This window comes from Notothenia coriiceps, unplaced genomic scaffold (genome assembly GCF_000735185.1).
Source record: "Notothenia coriiceps isolate Sejong01 unplaced genomic scaffold, NC01 NC01_scaffold00018249, whole genome shotgun sequence".
Taxonomy (NCBI): domain Eukaryota; kingdom Metazoa; phylum Chordata; class Actinopteri; order Perciformes; family Nototheniidae; genus Notothenia; species Notothenia coriiceps.
Window position 1 is genome coordinate 175,035 of NW_011350950.1, and position 21,481 is coordinate 196,515.

At 41.1% G+C, this 21,481-nt stretch overlaps 1 protein-coding gene across 1 annotated transcript in view; it reads right to left on the bottom strand.

Annotated features, from left to right (window-relative positions):
- Nucleotides 1–331: 331 nt before the first annotated feature.
- Nucleotides 332–21,481, bottom strand: part of LOC104950916 (early nodulin-75-like) — a 29,575-nt gene continuing 8,425 nt past the window's right edge. The window contains exons 3-5 of the mRNA XM_010777516.1: nt 2,498–2,573; nt 1,816–1,976; nt 332–1,526 (exon numbers count right to left, since the gene is read on the bottom strand). Of these exons, the coding sequence (XP_010775818.1) occupies nt 429–1,526; nt 1,816–1,976; nt 2,498–2,573 (1,335 nt within the window). The 3' untranslated portion in view covers nt 332–428. The remainder of the gene's footprint in view (nt 1,527–1,815; nt 1,977–2,497; nt 2,574–21,481) is intronic.

Here is a 21,481-nt window from a genome sequence, read left to right on the forward strand (position 1 = left end):
AGAGCTGAGCAGAGGTCACAAGGTCAAATGCAGCAGCTCAGTGTGTGTGTGTGTGTGTGTGTGTGTGTGTGTGTGTGTGTGTGTGTGTGTGTGTGTCAGTGTTTAGCCTACATTACAGGTTGGAGAGTGTGAAGCATGGAGGCGTCCAGCGGCTCTGATGCTCCTGGCAGGAAGTGGAAGTCCTTCTGGTGGAAGTAACGGAGGTACTGTGGCTGTGGTTGCTGAACAAAGAGTGTCATTCCTTCACTTCTGGGAGGAAACAGCGGGAAAACCTACGGCACCGTGGGCTCTTCAAACTGCAGACATGAGAATAAGGCAAAGTGAGCTCCAGATACTGTTTCCTCCAAAAAAAGAGGCAGAAAGCTCCTCTACAGTAGCACTTTTTAATCTGGTTTTAATCCAATATGACTGTTCAGCAAAGTGGAGCACTAACAGGCTGCACACCGGTTGCTCATGATAGACTGGTTCCTGGTGATAGACTGGTTCCTGGTGATGGACCGGTTGCTCGTGATAGACCAGTTGCTGGTGATGGACCGGTTGCTCGGGATGGACCGGCTGCTCGTGATGGACCGGCTGCTCGTGATGGACCGGTTGCTGGTGATGGACTGGTTGCTGGTTAAAGACCGGTTGCTGGTGATAAAGACCGGTTGCTGGTGATGGACCGGTTGCTGGTGATGGACCGGTTGCTGGTGATAGACCGGTTCCTGGTGATGGACCGGTTGCTGGTGATGGACCGGTTGCTCGTGATGGACCGGCTGCTCGTGATGGACCGGTTGCTCGTGATGGACCGGCTGCTGGTGATGGACCGGTTGCTGGTGATAGACCGGTTGCTGGTGATGGACCGGTTCCTGGTGATGGACCGGTTCCTGGTGATGGACCGGCTGCTCGTGATGGACCGGTTGCTGGTGATAGACTGGTTGCTGGTGATAGACCGGTTGCTGGTGATAGACCGGTTGCTGGTGATGGACCGGTTGCTGGTGAAAGACCGGTTCCTGGTGATAGACCGGTTGCTGGTGATGGACCGGTTGCTGGTGATGGACTGGTTGCTGGTGAAAGACCGGTTTCTGGTGAAGGACCGGTTGCTGGTGATGGACCGGTTGCTGGTGATAGACCGGTTGCTGGTGATGGACCGGTTGCTGGTGAAAGACCGGTTGCTGGTGATGGACCGGTTGCTGGTGATGGACCGGTTGCTGGTGATAGACTGGTTGCTGGTGATAGACCGGTTGCTGGTGAAAGACCGGTTGCTGGTGATAGACCGGTTGCTGGTGATAGACCGGTTGCTGGTGAAAGACCGGTTGCTGGTGAAAGACCGGTTGCTGGTGATAGATTGGTTGCTGGTGATAGACCGGTTGCTGGTGATAGACCGGTTGCTGGTGAAAGACCGGTTGCTGGTGATAGATTGGTTGCTGGTGATAGACCGGTTGCTGGTGATAGATTGGTTGCTGGTGATAGACCGGTTGCTGGTGATAGACCGGTTGCTGGTAGACGGACTGAGGAGACAGATGAAGCATCACTGGAGGAGCAGGCTGCAAGAGAAGAAAATAACACATTCATCTTCAAAAAGATCATAAAGATTGAATGGCTTTATCTGTCATATGCAGACTAGCTTCAGCAGAGTTTTGGCTAGGAAATGATTGAGTCTTATTCTCCTCCAACAACGCATATGCTGTACATAAAAATGTAATGCAGGTTAAATCTTCTTATTCTACCAACTGTGAAGCACAATTTTAAATACCCAATACATTCACTTTACTTTGAATAACTTGCTTTTAAAAAACGCTATTGAGGTGAAGTGTGATATGAGTGTTTACTGACAGGCCACTGGGGGGCAGGAGGGCTCCTGTTGGGGCAGTATGGAGGATGGAAGTAGGGCACTCCGTTGTTGTAGGTGTGCGGAAACCCTGCAAATGTGTTCAGGTACTTGCTGTCACAGCTCATCGGCAGAAGCACGGGGAAGTAAGGGGTCGTCCTCTTAGCTGAGAGAAAAAAGAAAGCAGGAAGAAGTAGTTACTCCCCTTGTTTTGTGGGACAGTAACTATTTGTGAAAAGCCAGCACTCAGCTCCTTGGATATTTAAAAAAAACATCTAAAAAAGAAACAGAGGGTGAACATGTCAAAGTCTTTTTTTATTGGAAAAGTTGACATGCTTTTGGATTCAAGTTAGAAAGAAATAGGAGATTATTATGAGACATAATTCCAATTGAACGAATATCAACCTTAAATATATTTATAAGAATATTGTTATATTTCTATTTCTTATTTGGCATGTGTATATTAATGTATTATTTTTTCTGTTTATGTTCCATCTATGTATATTTATGCACAAAATGTATAAAAAAAAAAAACGTATCTGAATTCAAGTTATTTTAGAGTTCCTACTGTTGTAAAAAAAAAATGTTTCCCATAAAAAATGTTGTGCATTACAAGTAAAAAGGTACCTTCATATTTTGAAATGATGACAAAAAAAGTTAATATGCTGAATACAAAAGTCAACTTACGTGGTCCTGAGGCTCTGGGCTTGCGGACGGCTTGAGCGATGCAGAGCTTCTTGCCTTTCAAACTTACTCCATTAGTCTTTAAAAAAAAAAAAAAGCTGCGTTAGACAAAAAAATCCAGATATTCAACTTTATAATTATACATTGTTACGGCTGCTGCCTTCCTGGTCCTTTTAAGTGTGTTAACCTGTGTTATATGTAAATGAGCTGTGCGGTTGCCCTGACGTCATTGGCTGCCATCTCCTGGTCCGCCCCCTGAAGATTGTGATTGGAGCACGCCGGGCCCGACGCACTCCAATCGCAGCGCGCAGACGCCGCACACCTGCTGGAGATGACTACAAAGCCTGGGGACAATCATCACTCTGGAGGCTCTGCTGTGTGAGCGGATGCCTCTCGGTAGTCGCTCTACGAATCTGTTAACAGCGGTTAACTCGTGTGGTCTGTGTTTGTCAGTATTGTTGTGGTTAGATGTGCTTAGATTAGTTTAGTATTGTTTGACTGTTGTCCTCTACCTTAGCTGTGTTTTCTTACAGCCTCCCTTTGTTAGTTGTACCACTTTTAAAGTGAGGTTTTTTTTCGTTCTTTATTTAGTGTGTGAGTATTTATTTTCCCTGTATGCGATAAGACTCCTTTTTTAGAGTCCTCCTTTTGTTGGTTATTTATCAACCTGTGCCCTTTTGGCCTTTTTGTTTGTTCCAGGCTGCATGCCTGCCACTTTGTTTACCTGGCTATTTAAAATAAACCCTTTATAATTATACCAATTCCAACTGGTGTGTGTTGTTTTCCTCTACCCCTAGAGGGGGATGTAACAGTCCCTTAGACAAGGTTTAGTGACTCATATGGAGACTTTTATGGCTTGGACGGTAACTGTCCAGGTTATATTTATAGTATTATATTACAAAATTGAGGAGTACATAAAAACTTCAAGGTAGATGTTAACTACAGCTGAGGTGCATTTCTGCAAGAAACGTCCAATCACTAAGCTTAATATATTCTGTTTTGTTTCCAAATGATGTTGTTAAAAAACAATTGTGTAGTCAGCTAGAGCAACTGCAAGTTTGCACCAATAACAAACATTAACTTTCCTGCCCCTTCTTTTCTAACCTACAACGGATCCAGTTTGCAATAATAACAATAATACTACTGTACATACAGACATACTGTAATAACTCAAGGTAAAACGTTACCACTTTGGGCAAAACAGAATCAAATTAGGCTGGCAATAGATCTCACATCTACTTTTATTTCACCATCATGCTACTCTCCGTCAATTCTAGGGTGCATGATAATAATGATGCAGCCGCTCTCATTTACTGAAAGTGGAGCTGGTGAGCCTCCTGGGAGAGAAGAGAGAAAGAAAGAGAGAGACTAAAAGACATAGATATGCAAATGAGCACACATAATGTTCTCTGACATCTGTGAAAAAGCCCTTGGAATAAAGGAAGATAATAAGTAGGCTACGCCCTCTGAACCCTGACAGTTTCTGGAAGTTATTGAGACATAGGGTTTGGAACCGAAACTCGGTTCCAGATGAGAACCGATAAGAAAATGCTTGGTACCGGGTACCCATACAAAATACACAATTTCGGTTCTGCTTGACGGTTCCTAAACGCGGGGTGTTTCTCAATCTCGAGTAAAGCTGCTGCAGAGCCTCTATTTCAAGCATACTACGTCATCGAGTGCCGCCGAAGTACTGTTCCAATGCCCGGCATACTTGGAATTCTACCGAGCCCGAAGTACTTCGTTTGGAGAAATGTCGAGGCTGCACATGTGTAGACTCCGCGGTCTTAAAATCCCCACAATGCTTTGCGCACGGACCAATTTCCCCAAATCTGTGGCGGAAAATGTAAGGCGGGGCCTCTCATATGACGAACACCTGCACACTTGCTAGCCTGTTCCACTCTTCATTTTCCGAATGCCAGGAAGAATTCTTGCCTCGCTTCTGAAGCAAGACGCTCGGAAGACATGTGCTACCAAGCAAGCGTACTCGAGATTGAGAAACAACCAGGGTAACCCCTCGATTCCACAGAACGGCCGGTCGTCAGCGGGCCGGTCGTCACCGCCCTTCATTTTTTTATACGGCATCATGTAAGTTGCGCTGACAGGCGACAGAGGTCCACAGTTGCCCCCCAGCGAGGTTCCCCCCACCCTCCCGTAGACAGTTCAGGAGCTCAGTCACTTCATAACACGCGGTAATCGCTCTGAAGTGAGGCTCCACTACACTAAAAAAGAAAAAGACAAGGCACAGTGTAATGCCTGTTAATAGCTTGCCACAATAGCTCAGTTAAAATAAAGCACAGCTATTGTGCAATACATTTGTATTGCATGTATATTTTTTATTTGCAAAAATGTCAGTTAAAGCTTAAAAGAATAAAGATATTTTTGTTATCTAAACGTTTGACCTCTTTCTTTTACAATTTTGGAATCGAAACGGGGAATCGACAAGAACCGGATTCGATAAGCAGAACGGGAATCGATACATTTCAAACGATACCCATCCCTATTGAGACATCACAGAAAATAAAGGGAAAAGCTTGCAGGAGACATTGAGGAAGAAGTTAATGTTTCAATTCTTAAAATGTATATTCTTTATTATAGTTACCACTTTTAAACAGGTAGTACATTCTCCATTATTTCCAGGAGCAAACAGCAGCTTGTGACAGGACAAACGTTGCTGCAGCATCAAAATGCCGACACACAGCGTCGGAGACATTAGCTGCAGAGATTCACTGAACCTCTGAGAGGACAACCAGGAGTCGTTCTTATTCCTGTCACACAGCCTGCAGCTCAACAAAACACTCCTCAGACAAAAAAACACACTGGCGGAAAAGGAGCTTCGGCCGTGATTGTTTTACGTTCGGGCTGTCACGGTGTCTAACATAGAAAGGTCATGCATTCACCACACAGCAGCAGCATAGTGGTTGTCTGTCTGTTTGACGAGTTATGTTGTTGTTCTTTTCTCCCGCTGTTGTAGCTTAGCCTCCTAACCTTGTAAAGTCTTTATTTTTAATTTAACTAAAATTGACTGACTGACAATTTACGAGACTGGAGCTGGATGTCAGTCTGAGGAGAACTGTAGGTTAGACAGAGATAGATATTTTCTCCAGGGCCAAGCTGGCTCAATTCACAGGGCGCTGCCCGCTAGCTGCCCCTGTGTGGGTTAAGCCTCCTCTGAGGGGCCATGCCCGGATAGACCAAGCAGCTTTGCCAGCTCCCTCCTGTAAGCCATTGTAAGCAGCATTAAAATGGGCAGAGAGCAAAGCACAGACAAGAGTGAACTGAGGAGTGAATGCTCTACCCCCCTGAGTAATTGTCTTAACTGAGGCAGGAGGAAAAATGAGAAAGATAAAAACAGAGGAAACACGGTTTAAAGGAGATTTAAGAAATAGAGATGGTTCGATAGGATTTTCATCTGTTATACAAAGGACTGTGGTTTAGGAGGCAGGGCTTTGGCCATTACAAAACACTTATACAATGGCTCCCAATGTGTGTGTCCTGTGCACCCTTAAAATGAGGGGAAAGAATATGTCTTCTCTTGTTATTTTAAGTATGCATTTCAGTCGAGTTGATACTGATGTATAAAATGGTGCTCATTGGAAATTAAAAAAACTTATAATAATAAACTCACCATTTCTATTTCTATCTTGTTTTAAAATGCACATCTAACTATCCTAATCGACTAAATTGACGTACTAGATGGTTTGTTGCACAGATCTATGAACAGTGTTGTGTGATCCCACGTAATCATGAGATTGCATGGATCCAGCTGCTCTGCTGTCCTAAAGGCATCTCTGTGGTATTTATTTTAAGCTCCTTAAAAAATGTTTTCTTCTGAACAGATGATACAATTTCGTTAAGTATATGAAGGGGTCAATTCTAGTGAGTAACCATCAGACAATCATCATTATATATATATACTATACAGTTTCCCTGACATTGCATTAGTTTTCCAGCCTAAACCTCTACTATTTTGGTTCGCTCTTGCCGTTATCTTAAGGGTTGTTTTCCACTCTAAAATCACATTGTTCACAACCTGCCCAACACCAAATGGCAGAAGAATGACAAAGTTAGCAATTAGCTCGTGAAAACAGTGGAGTAGCTTTCCCTCCTGATCTGTCAGAGGCCAAGACGAGTTAAAAGAGTGTCAATATTGGACTTATATTTGCCAGGGGGACGAGACACAATCCTTAGTATTTGCTGGAAAAGCACATTTACAACTGTTTGCTAAGAAGTGTGTTCAGCATAGCGTTATGTTAGCCTGCTAATTACCTCTTGTAGTGTCTCAGCAGAAGGTGCACAAAGCCATCACTGAGCAAATGTCAACGGTGTGTAACATTTGCACACAAATAACAATCTATTCTTTTCATGGCTGTCTTCCATCTCTTATGGCAATGTGTAAAGTAAACATCTACAGTGCTATCCTTTTAATCCTGTTGTGTGCTGTTCAATAAAAACACTTGACGTCTTAACTGATTCCCAGAGTCTGTTGTACTCTGAGAAAGGGTGGAGGTTATCTGTTTTATTGTGTTGCGCTGTTGGAGGAGCCTGTGACCTAAGATGTTTCATTGTCATAACTACACTGTAGCTATGCACACATGACAATAAAAGCCTTGAAACTTGAGGTTGCTGCTGAGCTCATCTACCAGGCTAAGGAGGAAGATTGAAAATCCCATCGAGACAGCACTTTACTTGGGAGATACTTCCAGTAAAAGTCTTTCAATTATAAGCTCCAGTACCTCCGATACTTGCGTCACTTTCACTGTGCACTAAAGAAGAGAGGAAGGGAACCTTAAATGGCATCTGACTGGGGCGGTCTACAATCACGTGTTGCTAAGCCTCTCACACAGCAAGCTTCATTCAGTTCTCCACATGCCGCATCAGGGAGAATGAGCGACACATAAATAAGCCACATTTCCATAGCACCCATCCCTGCATGAGTATTAATGTTTCATGTGAAGGAGAGCAGTTAATGTATGCAGGAAGGAGCTGTCCAGTGCATGCATCCTGTAAACTGAGAGCACCCACATATCCTGAGATCTTTAATTCAGAGCTGCAGTGCTTCATAGTCAGGCTTGCTAAACAGTCATCATTGCTCCACTGCTGCAGTATTGAACAAATGTCAAATGAACAAATGACGTTTGGAATAAAATAACCCACCAGACTGGGAACAAGCTGTTAAAGAAAAAAAGGGCTTAATTGAAAGAGAATCAGGTTTTCAGGTCCTGTTGTTAATAATATACTCTGTTTTCCCGAAAGAACAGAGACATTTTTGATCCTTTGAGTTGGTTATTGACTTCTAGATCGAAATGGCTTTAGACTGGTTAGCCAAGAGGGCGGAGGTAGCATCACTTAGATTGTCCAAATACAAAGGAAACATGTAAACAAGCTTCTTTGTAATGGATAAAGCCATTTACAAAACATTGCTGCTTGGTGAGAAAGTGGATTAATGCTACTCTCCAAAATCGAAGAGACTGTGAAAGAATGTAACCAACCTGTCCTCCTTTGTAAGAAAGAAAAAGGTGTTGTTATTGGCTCATTAAATGGTGATATAAGTCTGTCAGTCAGTCCAACATTTTGGTCCTGACTAAAATATCTTCTACATTTTTATCTGACGTCACCAGTAGGTGGTTAGGTTTTCTTACCAATTGATAAACTCTCAATATCTAGTGATTGGCACAATAATGCCAGCTAGCATCATTTAGAATCAGGGGTCGGCAACAGGCGGACCGCGGTCCGGATCCGGATACAGTCTATGATGCCGACCTATAATCAATACATTAATAGGGGATTTAAATTTTGACGGGGCGATTCTATTTTAACCGCTGCCGACAGGGGGCGAAAGAGACGAGTGAGCGATACAGGGAGAGAAACACAGAAGAAGAGACGAGAGCGCGGCTAAGAGAAGACGGAGAGGAGAGTGAACAGGCGTGTTAGCGGCAGACAGGGAGAGACAAATAATTACACATGGCGCTCTCCAAGAAGAGGAAAGTGGACAGTGAGAACAGAGCTTTTAACCCTGAGTGGACTCATTCATGTTCATCCTGCCCACTGGGAGCACAGAGCCAGTGTGTCTCATTTGTTCAGAGACCGTGGCGCTCACTAAAAGTGCCAAAACGCAACTATGAGACAAAACACAAAGTGTTTGACCAAACATTCCCTCTCAAGTCAGAACTGAGGTCACAAAAAATAAATATCGTTCCAGCGCAGGCTAACCGAGGCTAACCAATGAGCACCTGCATGTGTGTATGAGAATAGCCCTGATACCATTTCAGCCCAGATCTAAACTCCTGGCAGGACAAGCTCGAGCTCAATTCTCGCACTGAATAAAACAAAGTGAGTGAGGGACTGCAATATAAGAGGGAAAGAAAGAGAAACCTTTAAAACTGTTTCACGATTGTTATGATGTGTAAAGACTGGATATTGTTCTATTACGTCGCTGAATCTATAATGAGATGAGAGCATATTTTAAGATGCACATATTTTCAAAAGCTATTTTATTTATTTTTAAATGCAGCCCGAGAGGAACATTACACATATCCACAGTATTTACCGTATATCTGTATAGTTCAATGTTAATTGACAATAAATATTGTTGTTTTTGAATTGTACTTTCTTTATTTGATTGGCAGTCAGTTGTTGATTACATGCAGACGTTGAAACAGCTGCAGGCTACTTCAATATATATCACACTAATTCATAAAGCAACTTAGACATTTTGATGTTCTGGACCTTTGCATGGGGACATTTTCTCTAACTGGACCTCATTGAATGTTAGTTGAATATCCCTGATCTAGATAGACAGTAAGAAATCACTGAGATATTTAAAAGTGTAAATCAAAGTGAAACTGTATTTGAAGGAACTTTACGCCACCATGATGAAAATATCTGTGCTGATTAATCAGAACAACTAGTCTTCCTTCGTCCACATGATCCAGAATTCATGATAAGCACTTTCAAGGTGGTTCATCCCCACAAGAGCATATTAACGGGCCATCCAAGTATCCACGAATACTGCAGGAACCTGGGGTCAAGCATTTCTGCTAAGTCAGAACTCACTGACAAATTAATGAGTAACAACAGCTGAGTCATACCTAAAGTAAGAAGGAGATTCAGGGAAAATGTAAATTATGTGCAAGTGAGGGGCTTTAATACAATGCATTTTCAGAGAACACACACAATTTGCCACATCACCTGCAGATATGGGATTGTGTTTCCACAGGGAGCCTGATTGGTAATGCTAATTAGATTAAAATCGTACAAAGTCTGGATAATTTATTGCGACTTGAAGTGAATTTTATCCACCGCAATGTCACACGTTGCGCAAGTCTAATTTGAGTGAAAAGGAAATATTCTTTACAGTGGTTATCTGATTTTTCCATTCATGCCCAAAAATAGGCGCTCCCAAATATTAATTCTTGATACATTCATTTAAGAAAATTAACTTTGGTGATGAGGTCAAGTAATTCCAGATTCTGACATTTACCCGTCTTACGATGAATGTGTTTTAATTAATGTCAAAGGTGCGACATCTCATTAATTGAATAGTAGCCACCTTATTCCATGTTAAACCCCCCTTTTATGTCCCCTCAAGCTATCATTTCTTAAGGTGACATAAGGGAAATCATATTAAAACTGGCTTGGATGGAAGTTAGTCAAACACCAATCTTTTACAATCCTGATATTGCTGATAGTATCCTTAAGGACAAACAGTAAATCTTGAATATATTTTATAACAGTGAATTTGATCAACAGTTAACTTCCTTCCAGTCTTAATGTTTTGGGATAGTATAAATAGTTTTTGTTATTATGTTTCTGTTATACAGTGGTTGAATCATATTCCAGTGGTGGTTACTTGAATTTATTGTGGCTCCACCATGGCACTTGTGGTATAAATTAGCTCAAAGACTGCTTTTGACTTACTTAGAGCTACAGCAGGCGAGCAGAGCTACTTGAGATTAACATGTTAGGATTATCATTCATTATCCCCCGAGGATGGAACCTTAGGGAAAAGAAACAAACGTTGGAGAAATGCACTCTAAATAAAGACATCATAACAAAACTAAATTATAAAAATGTGCACCAAAAGATCTCTGGACATATTTGAATGCATGTATTTGAATTTTTCAAACTAGTCTGAATGGCTTAGTCCAATCCTCCCCTCACCTCTCATTCTGCTGCATTATCCTCCACCTTCTGACAATTTATGAATTTTTAATCCTCACCACCCATGACTGTTCTGCAGATATATGTGCTGACATTATAAATCGTATTTTTAGATCTGCTCTAAAATGTACCTGAATAACCTGAGATGAGCTAGGGCAAGAGGATAATGTGCAACACCCTGGAAGGAAATAAAAAGATAAGAATATATATGACTATTTTAACGTCCTGTAGATACGATTCTGCTTCTTTGTATCCCGTAAAATTACAGTCATGTCAGGTAGACTTCACCACGAGTACAGCCGGCCAGGTGAGTCTTACCTGGAGCTTTCTAACACCCCTCATTTCACATCTATCCTCAACTCTCTTCTCTCAGTAAAACCCCGGAGCCGTCAGTACGCTATGTGCACACGTAAATGTTCAGTGGCTGAGGGACTACAACCCGAGCGGAGAGAGTTCAGTCGGGCGGCAAGGTCACTCTGACCCCTGTCCAAACAGGAAGTTCAAAGCCTTCTGGGATGCCCTGTCCTGTCTGCGTTAGTAATGGCACCTTGATGAATGATGTAGCTGAGGGACACGGTGGACCTTCTTGAAACAACCTCAGAGTAGGGGTGGGCGATATGACGATATATATCGTCGTGACGATATTAGGTCTCCACGATATGCTTTTTCAGAGATATCGTATCTATCGTGATAAAAAAAAATTAAAACAATTGAATAGGAAAAAATATATATTTGAATTTCTTTCTTTTTTTTAACTATAAAAAAAATAAACTGATGTGAAAGACATTCTCTAAAGTTGTCTAGTCAGGATTCAGACAGTATTGCACTTTATTTATTGTCTTGTTTGATTCTGTTGGCTTATATTTTATTTTATCAATAAGGTATTTATATAGTTTTTCCCTTCAGTTATGCTAAAGTCTTTTATTGCACTTCAAGTCTAAAGTTTACATTTGAATTGTTTGGCACTGACTTTTCCTCATTGATGTTTTATGTTTTACTTAGTTATGTTTTACCCTCCTTTTCATGTTTATTGATGGTCACTGCTAGTGCTACCTCAGAAAGTTCATTTTTATACTGAGAAACTGTGCCTTGAAGCCATATCAAAATGTTGAATTGTTCATTCAGGGATTCATTTCAGAAATAAAACCAGCTTGAAATGCTATTTTGGTCTGTTACTCCTTTTTGTTTTAGTTTCTGTTACCTTGTAGGTGGTTGTACTGTTAAGTAACTTGAAAAATAACCATAATAACCGACATGAAAAAATATCATGATATATATCATCTATCGTGATACTGCTTGAAAAATATCGTGATAATATATTTTTCAATATCGCCCACCCCTACCTCAGAGGTTAAGAAAAGGGATGTGTTGAAGCTAAGGAAACGACAGCCCTGATGCTGTTGGCCCCTTTTTATACCGACCACAACCCCTTTGCATGTGCACATCACAGTCGGCTGTAGATAAATTGCTTTCATGTGGCCATCCATCACAGGCACCCACAGGGACCCAGTCCACTGAAAATGGGGCTATCAGAGTCTGTTAACCCCATTTAAACGGTGCCAAGCGTTTTAAGAACTAACCTTCCCTGAGGCAAAACCCAAAGTGGGTTAAAGGAGCCTACAAGTAGAGAAGACAGCTCCAGTCATACGGTCATCTCGTATCTTTTGTATCACCTATAGATTGTTTAAAATGGTAGGTTTTGTTTTTTGCAATTATTGCTATCATCCCGTTCTTGATTTCCCCCCCCCTTCCTCTCTTTCCATGTTCCTTGACATCCTTATTACATGCCTACAAGTACAGTTACAATATATGTTTAATGTGTCTTCATTACATCAATGAAATGTATTTCTTGAAAAATATAAACGTTAGAAAACACTGCAGAGTGGAATATCTTGTAGCTCTAGGAGACTTTTCAAAACATCATTTTTGTCAGACCTAAAGACAGAAATCAAGATATGTTGAAATGACTTTACTGTAAGAATAAAAAAACAGCAAATTCAAATTTCTAAAGGAGGAACCATCCAATGTTTTTGCATGTATACTGATTAACACTGTTAAATTGCATAATCTCATATAATCTTACTCCAGTGTAATGTATCAAACACACAGATACAGGACCATTGAGTGAGGTGGCATCTTTCCTTTGAACACACAATGTCTTAACGTTTACTTAACATAAAATGAAAAATGTTTAACTATGATTCTACAAAAGAAATAATTAAAATCTTCAAATATATGGTAGATATGTTCATCTTCTTCTAGCTCATCACACACACACACACACACACACACACACACACACACACACACACACACACACACACACACACACACACACACACACACACACACACACACACACACACACACACCACGTAGCGAGGGCTGTGTGTGTGTGACGACAGTGTGTGTGGAGTCACTGTTGGGCTGCCGCAGAGCTTGGCCAAACACCAGCCTGACGACAGCAGCTGGAGAGCAGTGATGTAATAATCTTGTTGCCATGGAGACCTGTGGTTCCCCAGCATCTCCCAAAATTCCAAGGGCGGTGGAAAGTCATCCGGCTGACGGGACGTAGTACTACAGCGGAGACGAGACGACACACAGACACTGGTGCAGGGACATCTGACTGCAACCACTTCTCATTTATATAAATAAACATTGATTGATTGATTGATCTTCTATTGTGTGCAGTATTAAATAAATGGTAGTTTGTCATGTTGCTGATTTAATAATATAAATATAATAGAATACACAATGTATTGATGCACACTCACACTACATCTCTCCTCTGCTCCCTTTACTGGCTACCACCGGCTGATCAAATCTGCTGCAGGACACTGTTAATGGTCTACTGTGCTGTGAATGGATCAGGCCCTTCCTACAAACAGGACGTGGTTCAACAATACACTCCAGCATGTTCAATTCGCTCTGCATCAGCCAATCAGCTTGCCATTCCTTCACTGCACATACGACCCAGGTACCACTCAACAAAAACTCGCCTGATTGCTATCCTGGCTCAAAAATGTTGGAACGAGCTTCCTATTGTTTTAGGACTGCTGAAAGTCGAAACATCTTGAGGACTAAAAACAATCACCTGATCTGACTGCATCTTGGCCATTAAACCTAACACAAAAATGTTGCAGTACTTCAAATGGTTTGGTTTATTTAAAGCGATAGCACTTATTGTAAGTTGATTTGCATAAAAGCTACATTACATGTCATTTATTAGACGCTTTTATCCAAAGAGACTTACATGCATTTAGTACTGTGGACAATCCCCACAGGAGCAATTTGGGGTGAAGTGTCTCGCCCAGGGACACACCCACCTGTTGACTGCAGTGGGACTCAAACTTGCTACTCCCTGATTCGAAGTCCAGCACTCTATCCACTGAGCCACAGCCGCCTAAATGAAATTTAATGAATTGTAATTTTATTAATGTATTTTATTAGAACTATTCTTAAATATTGGGAGGACTAAGGCCTTTTGCCTCGTTAGAAAGGAACAAGAAGAATGGCTTTCATGGAAGTTTCAGCCCTTCAAGCTGAATCACCGAGACCTTATCAGTTTTTGCAATGTTGTCAAAACATCCGCGTTGGGATGGCCCAAATCTTCAGCCACAGTATTCCACCAATCAAACCGGTCCTCTGAATTTGGATAGCGGGGAAACCGGTTGGGTAAAATTGAAATATTACATGTTACTTGTTAGAAGTTTTTATCCAAAGCAACTTACATACTCAATACTGTGGGCAATCCCCACAGGAGAAATTTGGGGTGAAGTGTCTCGCCCAGGGACACAACGACATGCTGAGTGACTGCAGTGGGGTTTGAACCTGTGATCCCTGATCTGAACACCAACGCACTGATCCACTGCGCCACAGCCTCCCAAATATAAACACATTAATCATGTAGAGCAAATGTAAATGTCGGCAAGTTTCCACAGTGAACTCACAACAGTAACATATCTATTATGTGCTTCTCTGAGTCGTCAGTATTCACTCCTAATTGAAGTAGAGAACCTCTTCATTCTTTTGACATAGATGATTTGAGATCCAGAACAGGCTGTGGTGATAGACAGAATTTGTTTTACTGATAATTGGCTGAGACATCGGGAAACAAAGGAAAGATGAGAATAAAAAGAGCTCCCAGTAGCCTGCATCTCATCATCAGTGAACGCCTAGGAGTTGTTAAAAAACATGAATGGTGCCCTTGCCTTCATGTCTGAGGTCAAGAAACCCAGCTCAGGAATCTAATTAGATGTTTATTTATATTAGAAATAACAGAAACCATTTCAGATGACAACAACAATGCTTTGACGCGTACACTTACACATATACTATACAGACTATAAATAAGGCTGAACGTGTTACTGTTATGCCTTCACATAGTTTTCACACATCCAGGAAACCCATCCGTGTCCCGGCAAAATAACAGATATCGCACTACGTCAGCAAAGCATACTAAGTACGTTTAAAACCTTCATAAGGCTGTAAGACGAACTAAGGAAATATACATTTGAATCTCGAACCTTAGGTACGCTATATGGTTCTGTCCTTACTTGTCAAGCATCTTACATGTGACTTTTCTACAAAAAGGCACAGAGATTTTAATCAGTGAGCAATTTGATTTTCGGACTGCTCTACCCAACCTTTTCTTGGACCAGGGACATCTTAGTACTCAACCAAAAGGTTGAACTCAACTAAACATCTCTCAAGTTTAATGTCTCAATCTGGCACTGAAACCCACCTCTGTGGTAGTTCCAGCTAACAGGACCACTTAGACTTGTGATAACACTCAAAAAATTGTTTAGTTATCAATGCTTTGTAAAAACATGTCTAGCGTAGCATCAATCTATATGCCAGGCTTAAGAGGGTTATCAGTAATTTCAGATAAAGATGCTTACACTGTTTTATTTAATTTTTTTGTTGTTGAAATAAATGGAAAACGATACTTGCGCTAAATGAATACAAACTATTGCATTTAGAAAGAAGCAATTGGTCCATAAAAATCCAAAATAGCCATTTAATTGTCAACATATGCCACATGAAGCCTATATGTAGTAAACGCTGAAATGTACATGTACATCACGCCCTGGGAAATCAATCACTCAGTGAGTCATTATCATGCCGTCCACCTCCCTGAGAGCCATGAAGAAGGGCGGGGAGAAGAAGGGAAAGCTCCCACTGGGCTGCCTCTTCCTTCTTCTAGTGCTAAAATACACACACACACACACACACACACACACACACACACACACACACACACACACACACACACACACACACACACACACACACACACACACACACACACACCAGTGCTAATCAGCCTTGCGTATCAGAACAGCAGCTCTCTCTGAGACGACATGAGATTACTAAGTAGTCCAGTCCGCTCGCTCTTCACGATGCTTACCATGCTAGAAAAGGTTGGACAAAAAAAGGGAATATTATAAAGTTCATGAATAGGCAGTTGAGAGAAAGAGGGAGATCTAGGGGGAAATGACAGCCAAATGATTGTGTGCTTGTGTGTGCAGGAAAGTGGGAACGCAAGAGAGCCAGGAAGAAAAAAGCGAGGGCTCTTTGGCTCTTTTGGCACTTGACTGAAGTGTGTGACTGTTCTGCGTATGGAAGTGAGCCAATGATGACTACAGTTACCCACAGTTGGAGAGGGGGTGAGCGAGAGCCAGTTAGAGGGGGAGTGCTTAATATTCCACGCACATACAGTTGCTCCGCTATAGCAAGAGTTTAAAAATAGACGGTGGCAGATTTGTGGACTGAGGAGCTGAGCTAAACAGAGTGTGCACTCGCGTAGAAGACGGGTTCCAGAGTGATGTGAAAGGGAGGGAGACGGATGGCTTTACCCTTGGGTTATTACTGACTGTATCCCTCCAGTTTAACATAATGCTTCAGAGAAATATATGGTAAAATCTGCTCTAATTCACCATGAGTTTCTACTATGCATTATTTGTGTTGGTTGTAACAAATCCCAAATACAGTGCATACTAATAAGGAAAATAAGTGCATGATAAAATATGAGAAGTCGTTTTGGAAATGTCTTTGTCTCTTTTCAATGATATATATACTAATTTATTATAACAAGTCAATCCAGCGATTTAAAATATTGAAATAAGAATCCACCCCTAGCTGGTTAGCTTTAGCTTAGTTTAGTTTAGACTGGAAACCGAGAGAAAACACTAGCCTGGTTCTGTCCAAATGTACCAAGACCTTTAACATAAAGGGGAACTAATAATAACTTGTACATCATGTTAACGCACATTTATATTTTTAATTGGCCTCTCTGCTTAGAAAAACGGGGGCTTTAATGCTCACACTGTATGGATCAATTGGCCTAATCATGGGTTCTCGTAATGAAGTGGCGCAAAGAACCCCCAGTGCGTATTGTCCGCTGAAAATTCCAATTAAGTTTGAATGAATCAAGTTTATTCACACGAGATGACCACATCCTCAACACTGACAAGAGAAATCCTATTATGAATAGAAAGTACAGGGAAGAAAAGATTTTGCAGAGCCATGAAAGCAGATGCAGACAATATAGTCCGTCTGTTCTGCAGGGAGGTTCAGCTCAAAGCAGTATCAAGACTTTAGTATGTAAAATACTCCAATTATATTGTACTTAGGAGAGGCTTGCTACATTTTATAACTGATCTTTTCACAGCATGACGTGTGGCTAAACGGAACATGCAGGGGCTCAAACTGCAAGACAGCTGAACAAAATGTATGACCTGCCAGAAACCCATTCCATTGTGACAGAGCCAAATCATTAACAGGGATGTATCATGCATTGTGAAGCCCCCTCCAAGTGATTGACAGCTGGCATTTCAGAAATTGGTCAATTAAAAAAAATATCCTGGGGTTTAATCAGGCTTTACCTGGACAGTTTCCGCCGGCTTTACACGAACCACAAATTTTATTTGTATTTAATGGGCTGTAAGGTGGATTGTGTTACCTTTGGATAAAGCCAGGCTAGCCGATTCGAGTCATATCCTGGTAATATGGGTATATGTTAACTTGCAAATTGGTCGTATTCTTCTACTCAAATCTCCACGAGTGTATTTCCAAAACTGTCAAAGGGTTACATATGTCCGTATGTTAGAAGTTGAATTACTTTCCTAAAGTTTCTAGAGACATTTACAGAGGTATGGAAAAAAAGTTAAATATCTTAAGCACCGAAATAGAACAGAGTATCACAAAGAAGGTGAGACTAAACCTATCAAAACCTTTCTTATAAGATCAACCCTATAAGTCTACAGTTAAACAAGAATACAATAATATTAGGAAGAGTTTTATAATGCAGAAATCTAGTGCACTCCTTTAGTAGACAAATGGGACCAACCAATTAAAAAGAAAAGCTTCATTTTAACAGTAGCTTCCTTCTGAAGCCCTATGAAAAATTAATAAGCCTAGATTCAATCTTTTTATCAATGCAAACTGCAGTTTTGCTCTTTTCCCAGTTAAACTCTTAAATAAAAAATGATCCTAGCCATCTGAAGGACTGGAGACGTTTGTTTTAAATCAATTTAAATATATCAATATTTTCACAGGAAAAACCTTCTTTACCACTGACATTCACGCTCAACTTATCTCTTTACAGATGAGGTAGCATTCGGAGCTACAGGAAACCCGGGTCTGTTTAACATCATTTCATATTTCGAAATACAGAAAGGCATGATGAGTTTTCATTTTGTGGCAATGATAACTAAATAAGGGGATGTTTTTCTCCACCAGTCAAAGGCTGCACAAAGCCTAATGAATCCATCTATCTATTAAACCCCTTAGTACTCAGCAAAATAGGGCTTTCACCGACCCTTTGACCTGTCTAAAAGATGTTTATCACGTTTTAACCAAATAATGGCTTATGTAGCATTTATGGCTAAATCTGCACTTGCAGTTTTTACAATCAAAGCCTTTCAGTGTTAAGTGCAAATGAAATGCTTTTATATTAATGTGCAGGGATGGTGGGAAGGGAGTGTAGCCTCTAACTTTTACACAAAAGTAAAAGCAGGAGTATGGGCAGCGTTGACTTATTATAGATGGAGACTAGTGAGCAGTCCAGATGTGTGTTTCCATTGTAAGTGAAACACTGCACCAAATACAGACTTAAGTTCATACAAGAGAATACATCCAAATAAATATCCGTTTTTTATATTAAACAGAAAACAAAAAAACTGCTGAATATGAGTTTTAGAAACATGGAAGCAGTGTGTGTACAGTAAGTGTGTGTGTTTGTGATCTGTGGACTTTCTGACTACTATCCACTGCAGTGATTTATGTGTTAGGGGAAGGGGGGGTGTATCACCAACTCTCTCTCTCTTTCTTACTGTAGATGTTGTGATCTCAAACTAAAAATGTTGCAGTAAAAACCTGAAACAGTAACCCATTGAAAATGAAAAACAATGTAATTTAGAATTATCTATAGAACATTATCTAAAATTTAATTATTTAAATGTCTCTCAGAGCAACAGAGCCACAGCTGAGAATATACAAGTGCAGTTAATGTGATAAGTTTACCAATCCTCTGATTAGGCACTGTCAAAGGAACTCAGGATTAGAGTGTTTGACAATAAACACAAGTTGTATACACCTGCAGAGCTGAATTTCTCAATAATAGTTTTGCACATGACCTTGGTTCTGTGAATGCAGCAGGAAGGGCTACATCCCACATTACAGAGGAGAGAGCGGCACACTCCCAAGAGACGACAAGCAAGACAACTACAAAATACACACACACACACACACACACACACACACACACACACACACACACACACACACACACACACACACACACACACACACACACACACACACACACACACACACACACACACACACACACACACACACACACACACACACACACACACACACACACACACACACACACACACGACACGAGACACACACACACACACACACACACACACACACACACAACACACACACACACACACACACACACACACACACACACACACACACACCACACACAGAGGCACTGTACATTAGTATATGGTGAGTCTACGGTGTGAATGAACAGTGTGTATACATGAAAATACACCGTCTTAAAGAATACATAAAAGCGACAAGACAACTGCATTACGTAATTGCTGTTTCTGGGTCAGTCAACAAGTACTGTATGTGTTTATGGGCTCACATCACAAAAACATTATAGAATCATAACCTTCATTTTCTCTTTACAGTGGCTCAAATATTTTAGTGTGGATAAATGTATGTTAAGTCATTCTGGCCTGAAGTATTATTATTAGTAGTATATGTTTATATACTTGCCCCATTACAGTTTTTTGCCACTGTGTACACACAACAAAAATGGTAGTCTTAAAATCAAACAACAAGACTCCAGACTGCTAAAGTCTAAGCTCAATTAAGTTTTCAATCAACCAGGACTGAAGTCTTTAGGTGTCCCACTTTAAACTCTATTTCAAACTGCATGATCTCATCTCTGCATCAGATCATTTGCATTTGTACTCTCTGCTGCAGAGCAATTAGCAGACACAGTGTGTTACCCCTTATGAAAGTCCTAGAGTCATTAGAGACTACTTTATGGGGAAATATCTCCATTTCCAACAATGAAAAACATCCTTCCTAGAGCACCTGCAGGCTCACACACACACACACACACACACCTGTCTGTAATGTGCCGATCCAGCAGGCAGTCCTACAGGACGTCAGCATCCATGTGTAATTAAAGCTTTCTGCCTTTTCTTGACAAGGCACCCAACAAAAGGCAGTTAGTGTACCCATGACACCAGCAATATTATTTTTGCTGCCATCGTTCATTTATGCATGAATTCACACAAAGCAGATATGCTGGCGAGCTTTTTTTAAATACTGATGCATCACACAGATGCCAGCAAACCCACAAGAGAAGAAATACTGTACACACTACTAATTACGAGCACCTTGCTGAAAGCATTGTTAATATAGTGATTAAATATCAACCGGTGGATCCAGAGGAACATGAATAACGCATGAGGCCTATGTCTGAGTGAAAAATCACAGCAGCATGATTTCCAAGTTCAGTGCAGCAGACATCAGGCTGCACTGAATCACCGCTGTGAACTCTTCCTCTCTGGCGACGTCCTCAACTGCAAAGCCAGCTTCCTGCCTTCCCCAAATAAGCCTTGTCTCCCTTTCAAGTTTGACATAAAAGAAAAGAGAAGAGGATGAGGAGCAGACTCCAGTGAGAACAGGAAACCATTTTCTTATCTCTAAAAGATTCCCCTGCTAGAAACCCAGTCCTGGGGTGAGAAGGCTTCCTCTGCCAGTCTGATATAAACCAGTGTTGAGAATACCCAATATCCATTCTGCTCATCTTAAAAAGCCTCACTGCAGCGCTCTGGAGACATGGTGTACCCTTACACCGTACTGCAGCCGTGCCAAATGCTGTGGATGGAGTAGTGACAGAATGAAGCAATTAAGAAATTACAAAAGCCAGACAGAATTACAAAACGAAGGAACATCCATTATCAAACCATTTTCAGTTTGAGCTCCCCCACCCCCATGGTAGCTGAATCACATAATCCAGATATCCAACTGTTCCCCTACATGCAGATTTAGATTTAGTTTGTCTGGTTGCAGTCTGGCTGAGGCTCAGCTCCCCACATAATACCACAATCTCCTTGATGTCTCCCAAATATGACAGGAAAATTACTTAATTATGCTTCAGCTTCAAATTAAAACCAACCATACAGGGGATTTATATTCACACGCAGTGCAGAAAATCTGCAGCACTGATTGTTAGTTACCATTTTAATTAAACTGATGAAGCTCAGCTTGACTTGATGT